General features: G+C 42.5%; 1 protein-coding gene across 1 annotated transcript in view; it reads left to right on the top strand.

Annotated features, from left to right (window-relative positions):
• The window catches only part of LOC109467205 (dynein heavy chain 10, axonemal-like), a 57734-nt gene extending 39825 nt beyond the window's left edge, over window positions 1-17909 (top strand). Inside the window, exons 57-80 of the mRNA XM_019765149.1 lie at window positions 358-591; window positions 923-1020; window positions 1479-1660; window positions 2309-2445; window positions 2881-3098; window positions 3571-3792; window positions 4268-4415; window positions 5079-5214; window positions 5780-5934; window positions 6235-6323; window positions 6596-6725; window positions 7284-7557; window positions 8550-8809; window positions 9640-9978; window positions 10738-10938; window positions 11330-11539; window positions 12019-12114; window positions 12470-12595; window positions 13132-13309; window positions 13745-13956; window positions 14548-14715; window positions 15405-15585; window positions 16069-16178; window positions 16567-17909. Coding sequence (XP_019620708.1) covers window positions 358-591; window positions 923-1020; window positions 1479-1660; window positions 2309-2445; window positions 2881-3098; window positions 3571-3792; window positions 4268-4415; window positions 5079-5214; window positions 5780-5934; window positions 6235-6323; window positions 6596-6725; window positions 7284-7557; window positions 8550-8809; window positions 9640-9978; window positions 10738-10938; window positions 11330-11539; window positions 12019-12114; window positions 12470-12595; window positions 13132-13309; window positions 13745-13956; window positions 14548-14715; window positions 15405-15585; window positions 16069-16178; window positions 16567-16749 — 4287 coding nt within the window. The 3' untranslated portion in view covers window positions 16750-17909. The remainder of the gene's footprint in view (window positions 1-357; window positions 592-922; window positions 1021-1478; window positions 1661-2308; window positions 2446-2880; window positions 3099-3570; window positions 3793-4267; window positions 4416-5078; window positions 5215-5779; window positions 5935-6234; window positions 6324-6595; window positions 6726-7283; window positions 7558-8549; window positions 8810-9639; window positions 9979-10737; window positions 10939-11329; window positions 11540-12018; window positions 12115-12469; window positions 12596-13131; window positions 13310-13744; window positions 13957-14547; window positions 14716-15404; window positions 15586-16068; window positions 16179-16566) is intronic.
• The last annotated feature ends 13 nt before the right edge of the window (window positions 17910-17922 follow it).

Genomic DNA, 17922 nt, shown 5'->3' on the forward strand with positions numbered 1-17922 from the left:
CTTGTAGGTTTTGGCAATGGGCAGGGGTCAACAGTCATGGGCTAGAAGTCATGGGTCAAAGCTGATTTATACCCCTAGGGCAGAGGGCAAGGGCCAAAAGTCATGGGTCAAAGCCGGCAAGGGTCAGAAGTTCCATTACAAAGTCAGTATTATCAATGTTCAGGTCAAGGATAACCTTAAAAATTCAGAGACAAAATTTACCACATCAAACTTCAATCAATAGGATTAATAAAAATGGTTCATTTCTATAATTATGAAAATTGTGTTTTCACAGCATGTATAATTAAGATCGAGCTGCACATGATCACAACTAGAAGCCTGCAAAATTGGTCACATTTGTCTGTTTTCTACCCCCAGTGCAAACGTCTGGAGGGAGGCATGGCCAAACTCGCAGAGGCCAGCGTCCAACTGAACGAGCTGAACGAGAAGCTGGCTGTGCAGAAGGTGGCCGTGACGGAGAAAACCGCTGCCTGCGAGGCCCTGCTGGAGGAGATTTCATCAGGCACTGCCGAGGCCACGGAGAAGAAGAAGTTTGCAGAGGCAACGGCGGTGCAGCTGGATGAACAGAACAAAGTCATCGCTGTGGAGAAGGTGGGTGCTAATCGCACGTTAAAGAACCCATTACACCTTTTGAAAAAGAGTAGGGGCATGCCCCGGTGTACAGTGGTACAAATGTTAACAGTATTGAGTTCAACTTGGTGATTCACTTGGAATCACCTTGGTGGAGGCCTGGCAAACCTCTGTTCCGTATCAGCCACATTGTGATTACATCATCACCCGGACGGAGGCGTGGCGAACCCCGTCTTGTATTGAGCTAACGAAAGGGTATGTCACCTCGTAAGGGGGGATTCTCTATATCTCCTGTACATAAAGTGTGTGACTGTACATTTATTCTACATTTCCCTGTGTATCTGCTGTACAGAAAGATGCAGAGGACTCGCTGGCTGAAGCCATGCCTGCCCTGGAGGCTGCACGACTGGCCCTACAGGACCTGGACAAGTCTGATGTCACAGAAATCAGGTCCAGACAATTTTCTTTTTCTTAGAATTCTGACATTCTGTACCTTTAAGTCTGCCACTTTTGAATATTCATAATGGATGGACAAATGTGTTCATGGAATTATGAAAAAAACAGGAAAATCGTTGTTAGTACATTCTTTTTCACAACTTTTGTGGCATTTCTAGACTATTCAGTTTTATGACACCACTCTCCCAAACATTGCCCACTGGTCAGGTCCTTTACAAAGCATTTTCTTGACTTAATGTTCCCTTAAATATTACCCAGGTCCTTTTCAAAGCTGACCAAGCCTGTACAGGTGCAAGAATGTTACGTTTAACAAATACTGTACTGTCTTTTTGACTAACAGCTCTATTGAATTGAATGTTACCCAGGTCCTTTGCAAAGCCAGTTTTCATGATCATGTACAAAACCTGTTTTCATGATTGACTAACAACTCTTTTAAACATTCCCCACGGCAGGTCCTTTGCGAAGCCGCCCAAGCCTGTGCAGACGGTGTGTGAGTGCATCGTGGTGATGAGGGGGATCAAGGAGGTGTCCTGGAAGTCTGCCAAGGGCATGATGTCGGAGCCGAACTTCCTCAAGTCACTCATGGAGATGGACGTGGATGCCATCACACAGGGACAGACGAAAACTGTCAAAGGTACGGAGATTGGGATTTGAACCCAGAACCTTTAGACTAAACAGGGACAGATGAAAACCGTCTTCAAAGGCACAAAGCTTGACTTAATTCACAGTGTCTGCTTGGCAATCAAATTCAGAACCTTTTGAGTAAACGGTCAGACAAAAAAACCTCTAAGCTTCGAGACTTGGCTTACTTTACCATGTCTGTTAGCTCTAGAGATTCAAACCCCGAAACTTTAGATTCTTAGTCAACAACCCAAGTCACAAGGCCACCTTGTTGTGCTCCTTGCATTTCACCAAAAAAACTTTCTTGTGGACAATTTGATGCAACTTTTTTCCTATGACCATGAGAAATATCTCTGTGAAAGAGACATCACTTGAATATGTTTTGTATGATATTGATAAGTCATTCGATGTAGTAATAACAGCTGCCACTTTGCCACATGCCTGCGAAGCTGGTGTGTTATGCCGAAGGGTGGTTATACCGGATAACATACAGATACAGAAGCTGGGGTGTTACGCCGAAGGGCGGTTATACCGGCTATACAGATACAGAAGCTGGTGTGTTATGCCGAAGGGTGGTTATACCGGATAACATACAGATACAGAATGATACAGATACAGATAATCATTCTTAGTACTGATGATATTTGCTGTGTTCCTGCAGGTTTTGTGAAGAGCATGGCGGTGTCAGTAGAGGAGATGTCAGCCATCAGTCGGGCCGGCGCCGGGATGCTGAAGTTCGTGGAAGCTGTCATGGGATACTGCGACGTGGCCAGGGAGATCAAACCTAAGAGAGAAAAGGTAAGGCCATGCAGGCTTGTTGTGTTAAGGTCCCACTAATTGTAGCAAAAATAGTTTGTGGAGTATTGCAGTCTTAAAGTGTTGCAAAAATAGTAGGTTACTTTACGTTTGTACTCTGTCTTTGGGAAACGGTGACATGGTGAGGAAAATGAAACCTGGGAAAGAAAACTTAGATGCCAAAAAGCAAGGAGAATGTCAAAACAGAATACAAGCCATAAATTAAGAATGATTACTTTAAAGTCAAACTTATGACATCAACATAACATCAACCCACAGTGAGGACAGAGGCAGATGGCGGGCTGCCATCAAGCCTCATCATAAGTTTGCAAGCATGTCTAACCCTCGGAAGACAGGGAACTACAGACGATAAACCAGATAGTGAGTGAGTGTGTGATAAACATTTACCAAACTGAAATCATCCGTTCCTCCCCCAAGGTGGCCCGTCTGGAGAGGAACTACCACCAGTCGAAGCGTGAGCTGGAGAAGATCCAGAAGGAGGTGCAGGGCCTGGAGGACACGCTGGCCAAGCTCAGTCAGAAGTACGAGGACGCCATGCGGGAGAAACGGGAACTGCAGGAGGAGGCTGAGATCATGGAACGTCGACTCATCGCCGCAGACAAGCTCATCTCTGGCCTGGGATCCGAAAACGTCAGGTGGGAAACAACTTTAATCATTTCCAATATTTGAAATTATTTCATTTGTTGTAACCTCAATCCAAAGGAGTGAAGTATTGCTTTTGGTGTATGTTTGTCTGTCTGCGTATGTGTGTGCCTGTGTGTGTGAGTGTGTGAGTTTCTGAAAGGAATATCTTTTACTGATCTTCAGTTTGAGCCTGAAAGCCCATTGAAGCTCATTCCTACACTACACTGAAGGCTAACAGAATCAGATGTAAACCTCGAACGTACATGATGACATCCTGATACTTCATTTCCCATCTTCCAAAGAGATCAAGAGTTGAAAATATAAACTGTGTTTACAGATTTTTGGACGAGTGTTACTAGCCAGCAATCAATAATCAGTTCCAAACAACTTTGCATACATTTGTATCTGATGTCATCACATAAATTTGACTACAAATGTAATTGATTGATTGACAGATTGTAATCTGATCCCCCCTCTCCACAGATGGAGGCGTGACCTCGAGGACCTTAAGGAGCAGCGAGTGCGTCTCCTTGGCGACTGCCTCCTTGCCTCGGCCTTCCTGAGCTACCTGGGCGCCTTCAGCTGGGACTTCCGACAGGACCTGCTGTTTAAGGAGTGGGAGACGGACGTGGTGAACAAGTCCATCCCGCTGTCTCAGCCCTTCAAGCTGGACGTACTGCTCACCAACGATGTGGAAGTCAGCAAGTAAGAGTCGTTTGCACCTCAGAAGTTTGTTTTGAATCATTTTGGGTGCTGGAGAAAAAGAAAAATATCAAAGAAACAAAATCTGCCTGTCTTTTCAAACAGCTCCAAATAATGGTTTAATTTTACTACTGCAAACCTAAATAAGTAAATGGCTCAAATGTAACTCCTCAAGAATCTACTTGCTCTTCTGAACAGCTCCAAATGAGTTGCCATGCAGTTGTTTTAAGGAAAGCCATATTCAATCTGTTTCTGTACGTTATTACTTACCTGTTTCTTTTATCATCACGACAATTATGGTTGCACCTAAGTTACTTTTTCTGTTATTATAACAGTATTGTTTTGTGCAGGGAGTGTTGAAAACCGCCATTGGCGATATGCTACCCCTGGATAATAAAAATGAAAATGAAATGAAAGTCTCTCAAAGAAGCTAATAAATTTTGAATACCACTAAAATCAAAATATTACTTTTCCCCAGGTGGACGTCGGAGGGCCTGCCCCCAGACGAACTCTCCATCCAGAACGGTATCCTCACGACCAATGCCTCCCGATTCCCGCTCTGTATCGACCCGCAGCAACAGGCACTCAGCTGGATCAAGAAGAAGGAGGAGAAAAACAACCTCAAGGTACTGGGTGCTAGGCCGCTGTAGGAAACTTTCTCTTAGCTTAACCTCAGGGCACTGGGTTCTAGACTTTTTTAGACTTTTACTAGCTCAACCTCAAGGTACTTCATTAGCCGGAATGTGATGCATTCCAGCCCATTACTAGCGTAACCTGTAAGGCACTGGGTTCCAGGCTACTGTGGGAAAATGATCTTTTATTTTACCTCAAGGTACTAGGTTCCATACTGTTGTAGACTCTTTTACTTAGCCCAGCAGAGCTTAACCTAGATGTAAACTTAATGTACCAGGTTAGAGGCTGTTGTAGGAAAGACTACTGGATTTTACTTGTTATCCTTAGACACTGGGTTCCAGGCTAATTTTGGAAACAATCTGTTACTAGGTACGTCGATGAAGGTTAGACATCCAGATAATACGATACGCCAAAAAGCAGTTACTCAAGCAACTGGATATGATTTTGAAAATGTCAGACGTTTCAGCTAGTATCCACTAGCTCAACCTCAAGAACCTCAAGATGTTACTAGATCAACCTCAAGAAACTGTGTTTCAGGAAAACATTTTCAGAAAAACACAAGGGCTGATGGAGTCACTGTCTAAAGCATACATGACCCACTTTTTTAGTTTCTTTGCTAATTAATGGTACCTGTTTGTCTTCCCTGCTTGTTCCAGGTATCTTCCTTCAACGACCCAGACTTCCTGAAGCAGCTGGAGCTGGCCATCAAGTACGGCTTCCCCTTCCTGTTCAAGGACGTGGACGAGTACATCGATCCTGTCATCGACAACGTGCTGGAGAAAAACATCAAAGGTACGGCAGTCAGTGGTGGAATCTGCCTGGCTGGTCAAACAGCTTCAAACAGTTATTTTCACCAAGATTTGGGATCATTTGCAGGCTTTTGTAGAACTATATAGAAGGTACAACCGTTGAAGAATCTGCCTGTCTTGTCAAACAGCTTCAAACACTCACTTTGTTTATGCTGTTTTATCAAATTTAAAGGCTCAAAATGTTGTAAGGTTATATAGTTTAGAGTCATTTGCATGTGTTGAGAAAACATCAAAGGTACGGCAGTCAGTGGGGGAATCTGCCTGTCTGGTCAAACTCCTCCAAACAATTATTTTCGCCTAGATTTGGAATCATTTGCAGGTTTTTATAGAACTATATTGAAGGTACAACTATAGGTACAGAAGAATCTGCCTGTCTTATTAGACAGCTACAAATCAGTTACTGTACACTGACAGCTGTAGGCAAGACACATCATTAAGCATAAAACAATGAGAAAAAAGTTGTCGATGAATTTAATGAAGTCACCTCATGAATCTTGAGTGCATGAACAGTTTCTTCAGGTTCTAAACTCCTGTGGTTCCACACACAGGTGCCCAGGGCAGGCAGTTCATTGTGCTGGGAGACAAGGAGGTGGACTACGACCCCAGCTTCAGGCTCTACCTCAACACCAAACTGTCCAACCCCAAGTACAGCCCTGCTGTCTTCGGCAAGGCCATGGTCATCAACTACACTGTCACACTCAAGGTCAGTACAGGTCATAGGTAACACAATCTGGTCATAGGTCACAGATCACACAAACTGGTCAAAGGTCACAGGTTAAAGTTTTAAAAAATCATATCAATTTGTTTGTTCCACTTGGTAAAGATGCTATTCCAACTTTTTTCCTCATTTAAGCCACAGACTGATCTAGCAGCCTTCTGCCAAATTAGACTATATTTAGTAGTTTGCTTAGTATACTTTTTCTGTATCTGTGATGCAGTAACTGTTGGTTGATTAGAAACTTTAAGATGTTTAATTGTCATTTTCATGGTTTATTGTCTTCAGGGTCTGGAGGACCAGCTGCTGAGTGTGATTGTCGGGTTTGAGAGAAAGGAGCTGGAGGAACAGAGAGAAAGGCTCATCCAGGAAACAAGGTGAAAATCTACCCTCTATGTAGAAGTATATGCTGTCATCTGTCTTCTTCTGAAGGCATACAAGTTGTTCTGTTACAGTGTAATGTATTCAGCTGCTGTCACTTACGTACCCACAAATGTGTGTTACACAGAAGGGTAGTTGTATAGATACAGATACTGAATTCAGTATTATGTTGTCATACAGACCTTTTTGTCACATCTGTCAGCTGCAGCTTTAGCTGTTATGAAAGCTAATTCCTGATGAGTTGCTATTCCTCTCTCCTTGTGTGCAGTGACAACAAGCGTCTGTTGAAGGACCTGGAGGACTCCCTGCTGCGAGAGCTGGCCACCTCCACAGGAAACATGCTGGACAATGTGGAGCTGGTTCAGACTCTGGAGGAGACCAAGAGCAAGGCTTCAGAGGTCAGTACACAATTTCCTGGTTATCCCAAGACAATTTAGATCATAAAACATTCAGCAAAATGAATCCACCAAGAGAAAGGCTTCTGTGGTCTGTACATTTCTGTGGGGCCACACTAAATCTTGTTTATTGGTCTTGTAATGTTAGAGGAGTAGTGGCTAAGGCAGCTACACTGGCCGTCTTCTCATAAGCATGTCCAAAAGATACACTCAGGGATTTTCTTCTTACACAACTATTAGAGTTTTTCACCTGCTTAAGTTTCGATGTCTGTCAGTCACACCTTCCTCAGAGCTTCTGAGGGAGTACTGTTTCTCGTCAACACAGACATCAAAACATAAGCAGCATTCAAAAAGTGAAGGAGAATCAAACATCCTTCTCTCCACCTTTTAAGGTTATGCTTAGCCTATTTTAACTGTCTTATGTGAGAAGAAGTTAAACCTGTACATACTAGACATTCATGATACATTTAGCTCTAAGTGTAATATACCAGACACTTATAACACTGAGCATAAAATTTAATGTACAATGATATCTAACCCAACTTTCCCATGTTACCACAGGTGACAGAGAAGCTGAAGCTTGCAGAGAAAACCTCCATCGACATCAACAAGCTCCGTGACGGCTACCGTCCTGCCGCCCGGCGCGGTGCCATCCTGTACTTTGTCCTGTCTGAGATGGCCATCATCAACACCATGTACCAGTACTCGCTGGCATCGTACCTGGAGGTGTTTGACTTCTCGCTGAGGAAGAGCCTGCCCGACTCCATCCTGGTGAAGAGACTGAAGAACATCATGGACACGCTCACGCATAATGTGTACAACTACGGCTGCACTGGTGAGGGGAAAGTTACAAATTTTGTATTCTAAATTCTGGTATCATGGATCCGAAGTTTTGTTTTGGTCGAGAGGCTGAAGAACATCATGGATACGCTGACGCATAATGTGTACAACTACGGCTGCACAGGTGAGGGGAAACATGCTGTACTGTACATTGTATAATTTTGAAATGTCACTTTTGGCATGTCTGGTACAGAAGTTTTGTTTTGGTTTGCGATGGTTTTAGTTTGTGTGTTTGGTTAGACACAGTTGGAAGGAAAAATTATGATACTCAGACAACAAAACAGTCACAGTTTGGCCAGAAAATAGTGTGTGTAATAAAGAGAGACAGTTTTACTTAAAAGAACTCCAAAAAGTTTGCAGCAAATTGATAAAAATTACCAGGGTCAATTTTCACAAGTAGAGTTAATTTATTTATTTATTTATTACAATTGACCACATACATAATATACATGTACATGGAGGGCATGGAGGAACAGGTGCACCTAAGTGCACCTTTTCAAGGCCACCATGCCCACATATAATATATTATATAACTTTTAAGTGGCACTGCATGATTGATAATTCAACTTGTTTATCCTTTCAGGTCTGTTTGAGAAGCACAAGCTCCTCTTCTCCTTCCAAATCTGCATCAAGCTGCAACAGAACATTGTCAAGTAGACTTAGTTATATAGTATATAAGTGACACTGTATGATTAATAATAATTTTTTTATTAGGTAGGTAGGCATTCGTCGGTCTTAAAAGACCATGAAGTACATCATTCTACATCCTATACTTATTCTTAGTTTTGCGTTTAAAACGTCTCAGTTCTGATGCAAGTCTCTGTTTTTTTATTATTCATTGTTTATCCTCCCAGGTCTGTTTGAGAAGCACAAGCTCCTCTTCTCCTTCCAAATCTGCATCAAGCTGCAGCAGAACAAGTAGACTTAGTTACATAGTATATAGAATAAGTGACACTGTTACATTTGATTCATTGTTTATCCTCCCAGGTCTGTTTGAGAAGCACAAGCTCCTCTTCTCCTTCCAAATCTGCATCAAGCTGCAACAGAACGAGGACAAGTGTCCGCAGGAGGAGCTGGACTTCTTCATCAAGGGGAACCTGTCGCTGGAGAAGAGCAAGCGGCGCCGGCCGTTCGACTGGATCCCGGAGCAGGGCTGGGAGGACATCATCAGGCTCACCGAGTCCTTCCCCGAGGCCTTCGGGTCCATGGCAGAGGACATAGAGCGCAACGAGAGGACATGGAAAGAGGCAAGTTTGCTTGGCGACTATATTGTCTAGGACAAGGATCGCATTAGGGTCGCATGCGATTAGGGCTAGGATCAGGCATGGTTCTTCATTGGTAGCTAGTCTGGAAAGAGGTAGATATCTGGAAAGAGGTAGCCTCCAAAAATCTGTTAAGAGGCAAGTTTGCTTGGCAACTACATGTGCCTGAATGCATTAGGGTTAGGATCAGGCATAGTTCTTCGTTGGTAGTCTGGAAAGAGTTAAATATGTAGAAAGAGGTAGCCTAAAAATCTGTAAAGAGGCAAGTTTGCTTGGCAACTATCGTCTGGAGCCGTGCCTATCTAGCTCTGTACCTGAATTGGTTAGGGTTAAAACAGATAGTCACCAGGCATTCAAGAACATAGTAGAATGGACCTATCACATTAGAACAGGTAAACAAACTGTGACGTAATAATGTGATAGGTCCATTATCCCAGGCTATTTAGAACCATGTTTAAGAACTATAGGTATTAGTAATGATACGTCAATGAAGGTTAGACATCCAGGTAATAAGATATGCCAAAAAGCAGTTACTCATTACTCAAGCAAATTATGGTTTCCTCATATTCAGTGCATGTAGATTTGCCCCATTTTCCAAAATCATATCTAGTTGTTTGAGTATTGCTTTTTGGCATTAGTAATGATTATTGCTTGGCAACTATCATCTCCAGAACCTTGCCTATGTCTGGGTTAAGATTAGGCACACTCCTGGGTAGTTTCCTCATATTTAATGCAATCGTGTAGATTTGCCCCATTTTTAATTTTCTTGTACATGCTTCCTACTTCTTTAACATCCCCCCCTCCCTGCATTGCAGTGGTACGATCTGGACGCCCCGGAGGCATCCCCGTATCCAATGAAATACAAGGACAGCCTCACCGACTTCCAACGTCTCATGCTCCTGCGGTGCTTCCGCGTTGATCGCGTCTACCGCGCCGTCACCGACTTCGTCACGGAGAAGATGGGCGAGAAGTACGTAACGCCCCCCGTCGTCAGCTTCGAGGCCATCTTCGAGCAGAGCACGCCGCTGTCGCCGATCGTGTTCATCCTCAGTCCCGGGTCCGACCCGGCCGGAGACTTGTTCAAGCTGGCCGAGAGATCCGGGTTCGGCGGGAACCGGCTCAAGTACCTCGCCATGGGACAGGGACAGGAAAAGGTTCGGTTCAAAGGCTTTTTTTTTTGGAACAGGTATAATGCTTTTTTTTTAATGAGGGTGCCTTAACCCAAAGCCCGAATGGAGCCAAAAAGCTTAAGGTTGATAAAGTTTTAAAATGAATTGCAGCCAATGTAAACTCCCAATTTGTTCAGCGTTCTGATAAAAAAATGAAAACTCCCAATTCTCTTTTTTGTTGAAAGATCTCTGTCAAATTTCTTTATTTCTTTATTTGAATTTACCACATGCAAAAACAAGTGGAAGGGAGGACAAAACAGGTGTATCAACGCCTTTACAAGTTGTCCTCCCAAACCTGAAATGATAATACAAAACAATACGGAACCAAGTCAAATAATAAACATTAGACATAAGACATCAAAAATCAGTAGACATGAAATATGCAATTCGGTAAAAGTTATACAGAGAATTGATTATGTACAAAAATTATCAAATGTCATTATGTACAGATTAAAAAGCTAAAAAGCTTACAAATATATTGTAAGTTTTACGGTTATGGTTACTCATCCTTGAACATAAATCTTAGTTTAATGGATACACTGGAAAAAGGAAGATGTTTCACTGCTGAGGATCCCTGGATAGCAGGAAATGTTAGCTTTGTAACTCTGCCTTATTCGAGTGTATTGATTGAAAAGATTAAGCATGTTTAATTTGAGTATTGTGAGTCCTGGAGTTGCTTGATTTGCTGTGTATTTAATACTAATACTTTTGTGGCCATGGGAGTAACTGTTCACCTTCCTCCAGGTGGCCCTGCAACTGCTTGAGACGTCGATTGCTCGTGGCCATTGGCTGATGCTGCAGAACTGCCATCTGTTGGTTCGCTGGCTGAAGGACCTGGAGAAGGCTCTGGAGCGGATCACCAAGCCCCATCCCGACTTCCGGCTCTGGCTCACCACCGAACCCACACCCGAGTTCCCCATCGGCATCCTACAGCGATCACTAAAGGTGTGTTAACTACTGTCACTTCAGCTTAAAAGTTCATAGTACGATCAGCTAAACTTTATTCCACCTCAAAGGGTACACAAGGATCAAATTTTACAGGACACAGTGAAAAATTGGACGCTAACCTCAATGACTGAACCAACCTCAGGATTGTCTCATCTATTTTTTATACGTTTTGGTGTCTATTAGACAACTTCCTCCAAGCTTCTGCTTCTACAACGGCTACATATAGCGGCAAGAAGCAGAACCCGGTCAAGCTCTGAGGAAGGTGTCTGACAGACACCAAAACGTAAGCATTTAGGTGAGACAGTCTTGGTTGTGGAAAAGAAAAGTCCTGTGTCCTAAACCTCAATGACACACATTAACCATCCTGAACTGATCTACTCTTCCCTAGGTTGTGACAGAACCTCCGAACGGCCTGAAACTGAACCTGAGGAACACGTACCACAAGATCACGGCGACCGCGCTGGGCGACTGTCCCCACGAGTACTTCCCCGCCCTGGTGTACGTGCTAGCCTTCTTCCACGCCGTGGTTCAGGAGCGAAGGAAGTACGGCAAGATCGGCTGGAACATTCCCTATGACTTCAACGAGTCAGACTTCCAGGTGGGTGAAATCATTTTTTTGCAATTCTTATCATGGTAAGCTTTCATGTTACAAGTTGTTGTAACTGGTAGTCCAAATGTAGTATTTTAAGGTAATTTATAGATAAAATTCTGTAACAGTCCATACGACTTTAACGAGTCCGACTTCCAGGTGTGTTCTCTTAATCCTGATAGGAAGTCTCTATCTATGAATACTGCAAATGGCCAAGTGCCAGGCAAAATAGATGTAGTAACTTTTTACTTAAAAATGCATTAAGTCAAACCTTGTCACAATATTGTTTTGGAATGCAGAACTTACAACTCTACAGTTTTTAGGATTGGAACACTTTGCTGTGGTCAACTTGTAACAAAGAAAATCTGGTGTAAGATAGCAAGCTGCCACTGCACTGCATGCCTGCAAAGCTGTTATACCAGCTATACAGAATCTAATACAGATACAAGACAGTTGTCAATGAGTTGTGTTTCACCTTGTTCCTACAGGTGTGTATGTCCATCCTCCACACCTACCTGCGGAAGGCGTGCGAGCAGGGAGACCAGAAGGTGCCCTGGGCCAGTCTCAAGTACCTGATTGGAGAGGTCAGTAGTGAAAATATCACACACACAGCTCATAAAATTGTTAGCAATTATGTAAGCTAGTGTAGATGAAGCATAAATTAGCATTTGAAATTGTATAAAATATATATCAATTCAGCTGGAAAATAATCTACCTTTTTTGATATTGAAGATTTTATGGACCTATCAAATTGAATTGGATAAAAGCAGACATGTCATGTACATTTTTGTAGTAATACTGCTCTGCAGACACAGGCACATGTCCAAGAAGACCACTTTACCACAGTCCCCTGATGCCTTTCTTGGCAAGTTTGGCTTTAGATTAAATCATAATTACTGTCACAGGGGTTAAAGTGATTATTATCTCTACCAACCACAGGTGATGTACGGTGGGAGGGCCATTGACAACTTTGACCGTCGCATCCTGTCCACCTACATGGACGAGTACCTCGGAGATTTCATCTTTGACACTTTCCAGCCTTTCCACTTCTACTTCAATGATGAGGTGGGTCTTACATGTATCATATCCAGAACCGTGCGTCTGTAGCTCTGGATAAGTTGGGATAATATCAAGTCAAGTCAAACCAATGACTTTATTTTGCTTCGAATGCTTGTTTGGCCTACACAGCCACTTTTCAAAAAGGTCGAAGTGTGAAAAGCAGTATATATATATGTATATTAGGAAGTAATATGAAGTTCTTAAGAACTTTTCACTCATGCAACTACCGAGTGCTGTCCTTGGTGCTGAAATGGGCGGATGTTATGTAGTATGGATGGAAGACGCTGTAGCTTGTTCCTGTTGTATCCAGAACCATGCTTTATCCAGAACCATGTTCAGGCACGGTTCTGGACAGTCCACTCGTATCCAGAACTGTGCCTGGAGGAAAAAGTATGCGATACTGCACTTGTCTAGTGATCTTTCAAACGCACTGTCTTTCAGAGTGGCAGATATGTAACCTGGAAGATACATGTTAATGGAGTTTAGGTATAATATCTTAAATGATTATACTAACTATAATTTACACTTGTTTTGTACAACAGGTTGACTACAAGATCCCAGAGCTGGGACCAAGGGACAACTACGTAGAGGAGATTGAGAGCCTGCCGTTGGCCAACACGCCCGAGGTGTTCGGCCTGCACACCAACGCAGAGATCGGCTACTACACACAGGCCGCCAAGGACATGTGGACCAACATGGTGGACCTGCAGCCACAGACAGGTATGTAGGAGTCATGGAAATGTCCCATATATGCAAATTAGGTGCCTGTAGCGACAAACAGGTAGGAATCATGAAAACGTGGAACTGTACTATTTAATGCTAATTGGTTACACATAACGTTATGTATGAAAATTTCTTCTTGCAAAATAAGCTCCCCTGCAATGATATCTTGTAGAAAATGAAAACTTTTTTTGTATCCGTCGGAGCTAGTTTAGTATGATCATTTTCTATTTCGAGAATATTTTGTGGATTGTAGCCTTTCTTGGTGGCACACCCAGAAAAATGCATTCTTTTGTCCCAACTGAAAGCTATTGAAATAGCTTGCATCTAATATGCCATAATTGTACATTCGCAGCATAAATACAAGAAGGGTAATTGTAGTACATGTACTTTAAAGACAAAATTTGATCGTCTTGTTGTCGCCCATCTCTCCAGGTGGTTCGAGCACTGGCATCAGCCGTGACGACTACATCAGCAACATCGCGGGAGACATCCAGAAGAAGCTTCCCGCCATCTTCGAGCTGGACAAGATCAAGAAGAAGTACGGAGTGGACATCTCGCCGACCACCGTGGTGCTGCTGCAGGAGCTCGAGCGCTTCAACAAACTCATCTCCGTCATGGGGAAGACTCTCGCTGAGCTGCAGAGGGTGCGTTTTATAAATAATTTATTTTTATTTTTACTGAAACAACTTAGCAACAATGTTGCAGCTGTGAGCTTGTCATCCTATATTTAATGCTAAACAACTGAGTCAGAGAGAGTGGGAAGTAAAAGCAAAAGAAAAGAATCTGTATAGCTGAGAGCTTGCCATCCAATGCTAAACAGCTGAGCTGTCTATAGAGGGTGGGTTTTGATTTTGGGTACCCCATTGCTTTTCTTGGTACTGCAGCAGAACTGCCAGTTTTTTTTTTAGATCTTTTTGTTCTGCTCATGCAGTTTCTTTATGTTCCCCCAGAGGGGGGTAAAGTTTATTTGTACTGAAGGGCGGTTATACTGGCGATACGGATAAAGATACAGATGCTGAAGTGGAAGGCAATTATACAGGGCAAAACAGGTGTAACACCTTTACAACCCTCCCAGACACTATGACAACACAATACATTGTAATACATAAATTTGTTTGAGTGATAGTTGATAACTTATACGTCTAGTGACGTCTTCGTCTGTACAAACTTATACAAATAACAATCATCTACCATCTCTCACTGTTTCTGATTCTCTCTCCCCCCCCCCCCCCCAGGCGCTGAAGGGTGAGGTGGGAATGTCCAACGTGCTGGACGAGGTTTCCCGGTCCCTGTTTAACGGACAGATCCCCGCCGTGTGGCGCAAGCTCGCCCCCGACACGCTCAAGTCTCTCGGCAACTGGATGATGCACTTCCAGGGCAGGTTCGAGCAGTACTCCACATGGGTACGTCATTTTGTTATGTTTAGGCCACACCGATTTAATTTTATGGATGACATCCTCTGAAGACCCCCAAACTAGTGCGTGCGGGCGAAAAAAAGAAAAATCCGGCCAAAAATAAAAATGCTACTAAACCACAGGAATACAAAGCTGGTGTTGTGAATTTGGCGCATTACATAGCGACGTATACGACAGGCCGACACATGCTGGATTTTTGCGGAATTTATGAATCGACACTGTACGTATGTACTGAGTTCTTGAGTCTTGGAGCTTCGGTAGCCTGGCTGCCGTCCACCAGAGTTATCACCACCATGGACTACCCAGGCTTGAAGCCAGTCCAGAGCCTCGGAAGACGTGATGTTTTTTTTTTGAGATCGGGCGAAAATCAATGCGCGCGCGGATGTCATCCATAAAATTAAATCGGTGTGGCCTTACTGAAGGAAAACATTGTTTTTACTCAGTTTCTTCCTCCTCTTCTGTTCCAAACACTAACCTCTGACCTGGCCAATGACATAATTTGTTGACGTCTGTCACCATACTGGTACATGGTGTTGGGTTACATAATGTTGCAATTTCATGGACTGCTCTACTCCTGTCACCATATATTCGTAGTACATGTATGTGAATGTGTTAAAGTAAAAATTAACAGGATAATTTATATTATTCTCACTGTTCTGACATGATTTCTGCTGCAGATAAACGAGGCTGAGCCAGCCGTGATGTGGCTGTCTGGTCTCCACATCCCCGAGTCGTACCTCACGGCGCTTGTACAGGCCACCTGTCGTAAGAACGGCTGGCCGCTGGACCGCTCTACGCTCTACACCAACGTCACCAAGTTCCCAACTGCCAACGATGTCACAGAGACCGCTCACCAAGGTGAGGAAGCAATCTTTTTTCTTTTTAAATTCACATTTTGTTTAAAATGCCACAACCTATGGGACAGTAACAGTTCTATGGTGTTGTCTACCATGAACTACCTCTTTTACATATTAATGACTACATTGTATAAGTCTTTGTCATGTTCAACTGTTTTTTTCCAGTTGTTCATATATGCTTTTAAATTATTGATTTCTGTTAGTTCATTAGTGACGCTGAAGAAGAGTGATGGATGTCACTCAAAACATCCGTAATTTATCCATTGTAATAGAGTTTGAATTTCCCATGAGCAAGGTGAAGAATGCTCTGTTGGCCTAATCATTACAGTGCGTTGACAAAACGTACTGTGCCTACACGAAACCCAGATTTTTCATTCGATGTTTTATCACAGTTAATACCAAATGTTAACCTAGGGTAATCATAGCAACACCACAGAGCACCTGTACATGAGCTTGACCCTTTCACTTGTTGTTCTATACCCAGGGTGCTTTGTGTCCGGGCTGTACCTGGAGGGAGCTGCCTGGGACATGGAGAACAGTTGTCTGATCCGACAGCCGCCCAAGGTGCTGCTGCAGCCACTGCCTATTCTCAAGGTATGGGAGAGTTCTGTATTTCAAAGTTCTGTATTGAAGTCAGACGTCAGTCACTGTGGTAATTGTCAGATTCTTCAGAAGTCAGTGGTAATTGTTTTCTTTTATGGGGGTTTGTATCTTTTAGTCTATAAAATGATGATTCTTTACATTCAAGTTTTCCTGGTTTTCAAGTTCTAAAGAATCAAAGCAGGCAGATTCTTTCTTCTGACGATAGTGTAAAAATTGATGTCCACTACACTAGTTTTTTTGTTCAGGTACTGGTGCTCCAGATGTTCAAGTCTAGATCTGTACCTACATGTGTATTAGTATTAATTTTACATGTACTTGTACTTGGTACACAGTGACCAAACTTCATCGTGTTTATTTTTTTTTATTTCCTTTTCATCAGGTTATTCCCATCGAGGCGCATCGTCTGAAGCTCCAGAACACGTTCCGGACGCCCGTCTACACGACTTCCCAGCGCAGGAACGCCATGGGAGTCGGTCTCGTGTTTGAGGCAGACTTGGCGACAACCGAACACTCCTCTCACTGGGTACTGCAGGGCGTCTGTCTCATTCTCAACTCTGATTAGAACTCTCCATCAGCAGCTGGGCAGAACGTACTGCACCTGCCCAAAACCCTGACATATGTTGTGCATAGCACTTCAGCAAAACTTCTCACATAAGGTCGTATTCGCCTATATAAGGTTAACATCCTGTCTGTAGTTTCCAAATGTTATGTGGGAAAAGATATCTTCTGCAACAGGCAAAATTCTGATCCAACGTTGACCAAAAATCCAACAAAAACCGTCCAACTTTCTGGTGCAGAGATTACTTTACTTCTCAACTGTTGCTTAAGTTGTTGAGTTGAATAGAAAAGATTGTCTTCAGTTCAGAATCTTTGCACCAAGAAAAAATGTTCAAGCTAAATGGTCCCATCGTGTTTATTTTTATTAGTTTACTTTTTCAAGAAGAATGACCAATCTTTTATTTTCCACTTGTCAAATTCTACTGCTATGAAACAAATTCAAGTGTTGTGAAGTTTACTTTGTTCACAGAAGATTGAATTTAAGTTTTTGTGACTTAAATAACAGAATGATGAGTTCAAACAAGTTTGATGTACTTTGTTTTTGCATTGCATTTTGCAGAATACGTGATATGAAAAGCACAAAGTCTTGCTTTCCAAGAATGTTGTAGCACTTGTATGTATTATAGCTTTATCCACGTGCTTTTGTAAGCCGAGTGCCCACCAAGTACAAAAAAGATATGCTGCTAATAGTTGTTAAACACATGTGGGTTGGTGATCTTTCATCACATTGATACAAATACCTATAGGACACATACATGTATACGGCTCTTAGTAGAGAAGTACAAAACTACATGTACTTAAGACAAACAGTAATGATTTTTAAATCCAACATCAGTTCTTTAACACACAGTGCCTTCTATGCAACCAAGTTGTAAGATTTACATGTATAACATACCACACAATGTTTTTGTGTATTTATTTGATGTTTTGACTGCAAAGATGTATAGATTATCATCAGAACTGTATAGTACATGGAATGGTGAATGTTTGTATATGGAAGATGATTGAAAATTATATAATTTTGTTGTAATGAATTTGTGTAGTTGTCCACAGCCACTGAATGTTTAATGTGAAATTCTACAGCGAGCTATTTTAGATTGAACCTGGGTGTAAGATTATATTTTTCTATGTGCCACAAAATAAATGTGTTGTTATCAATAATTACCTTAAGTTTCAG

Source organism: Branchiostoma belcheri, unplaced genomic scaffold (assembly GCF_001625305.1).
Source record: "Branchiostoma belcheri isolate BF01 breed outbred unplaced genomic scaffold, Haploidv18h27 scaffold178, whole genome shotgun sequence".
Classification (NCBI taxonomy): Eukaryota; Metazoa; Chordata; class Leptocardii; order Amphioxiformes; family Branchiostomatidae; genus Branchiostoma; species Branchiostoma belcheri.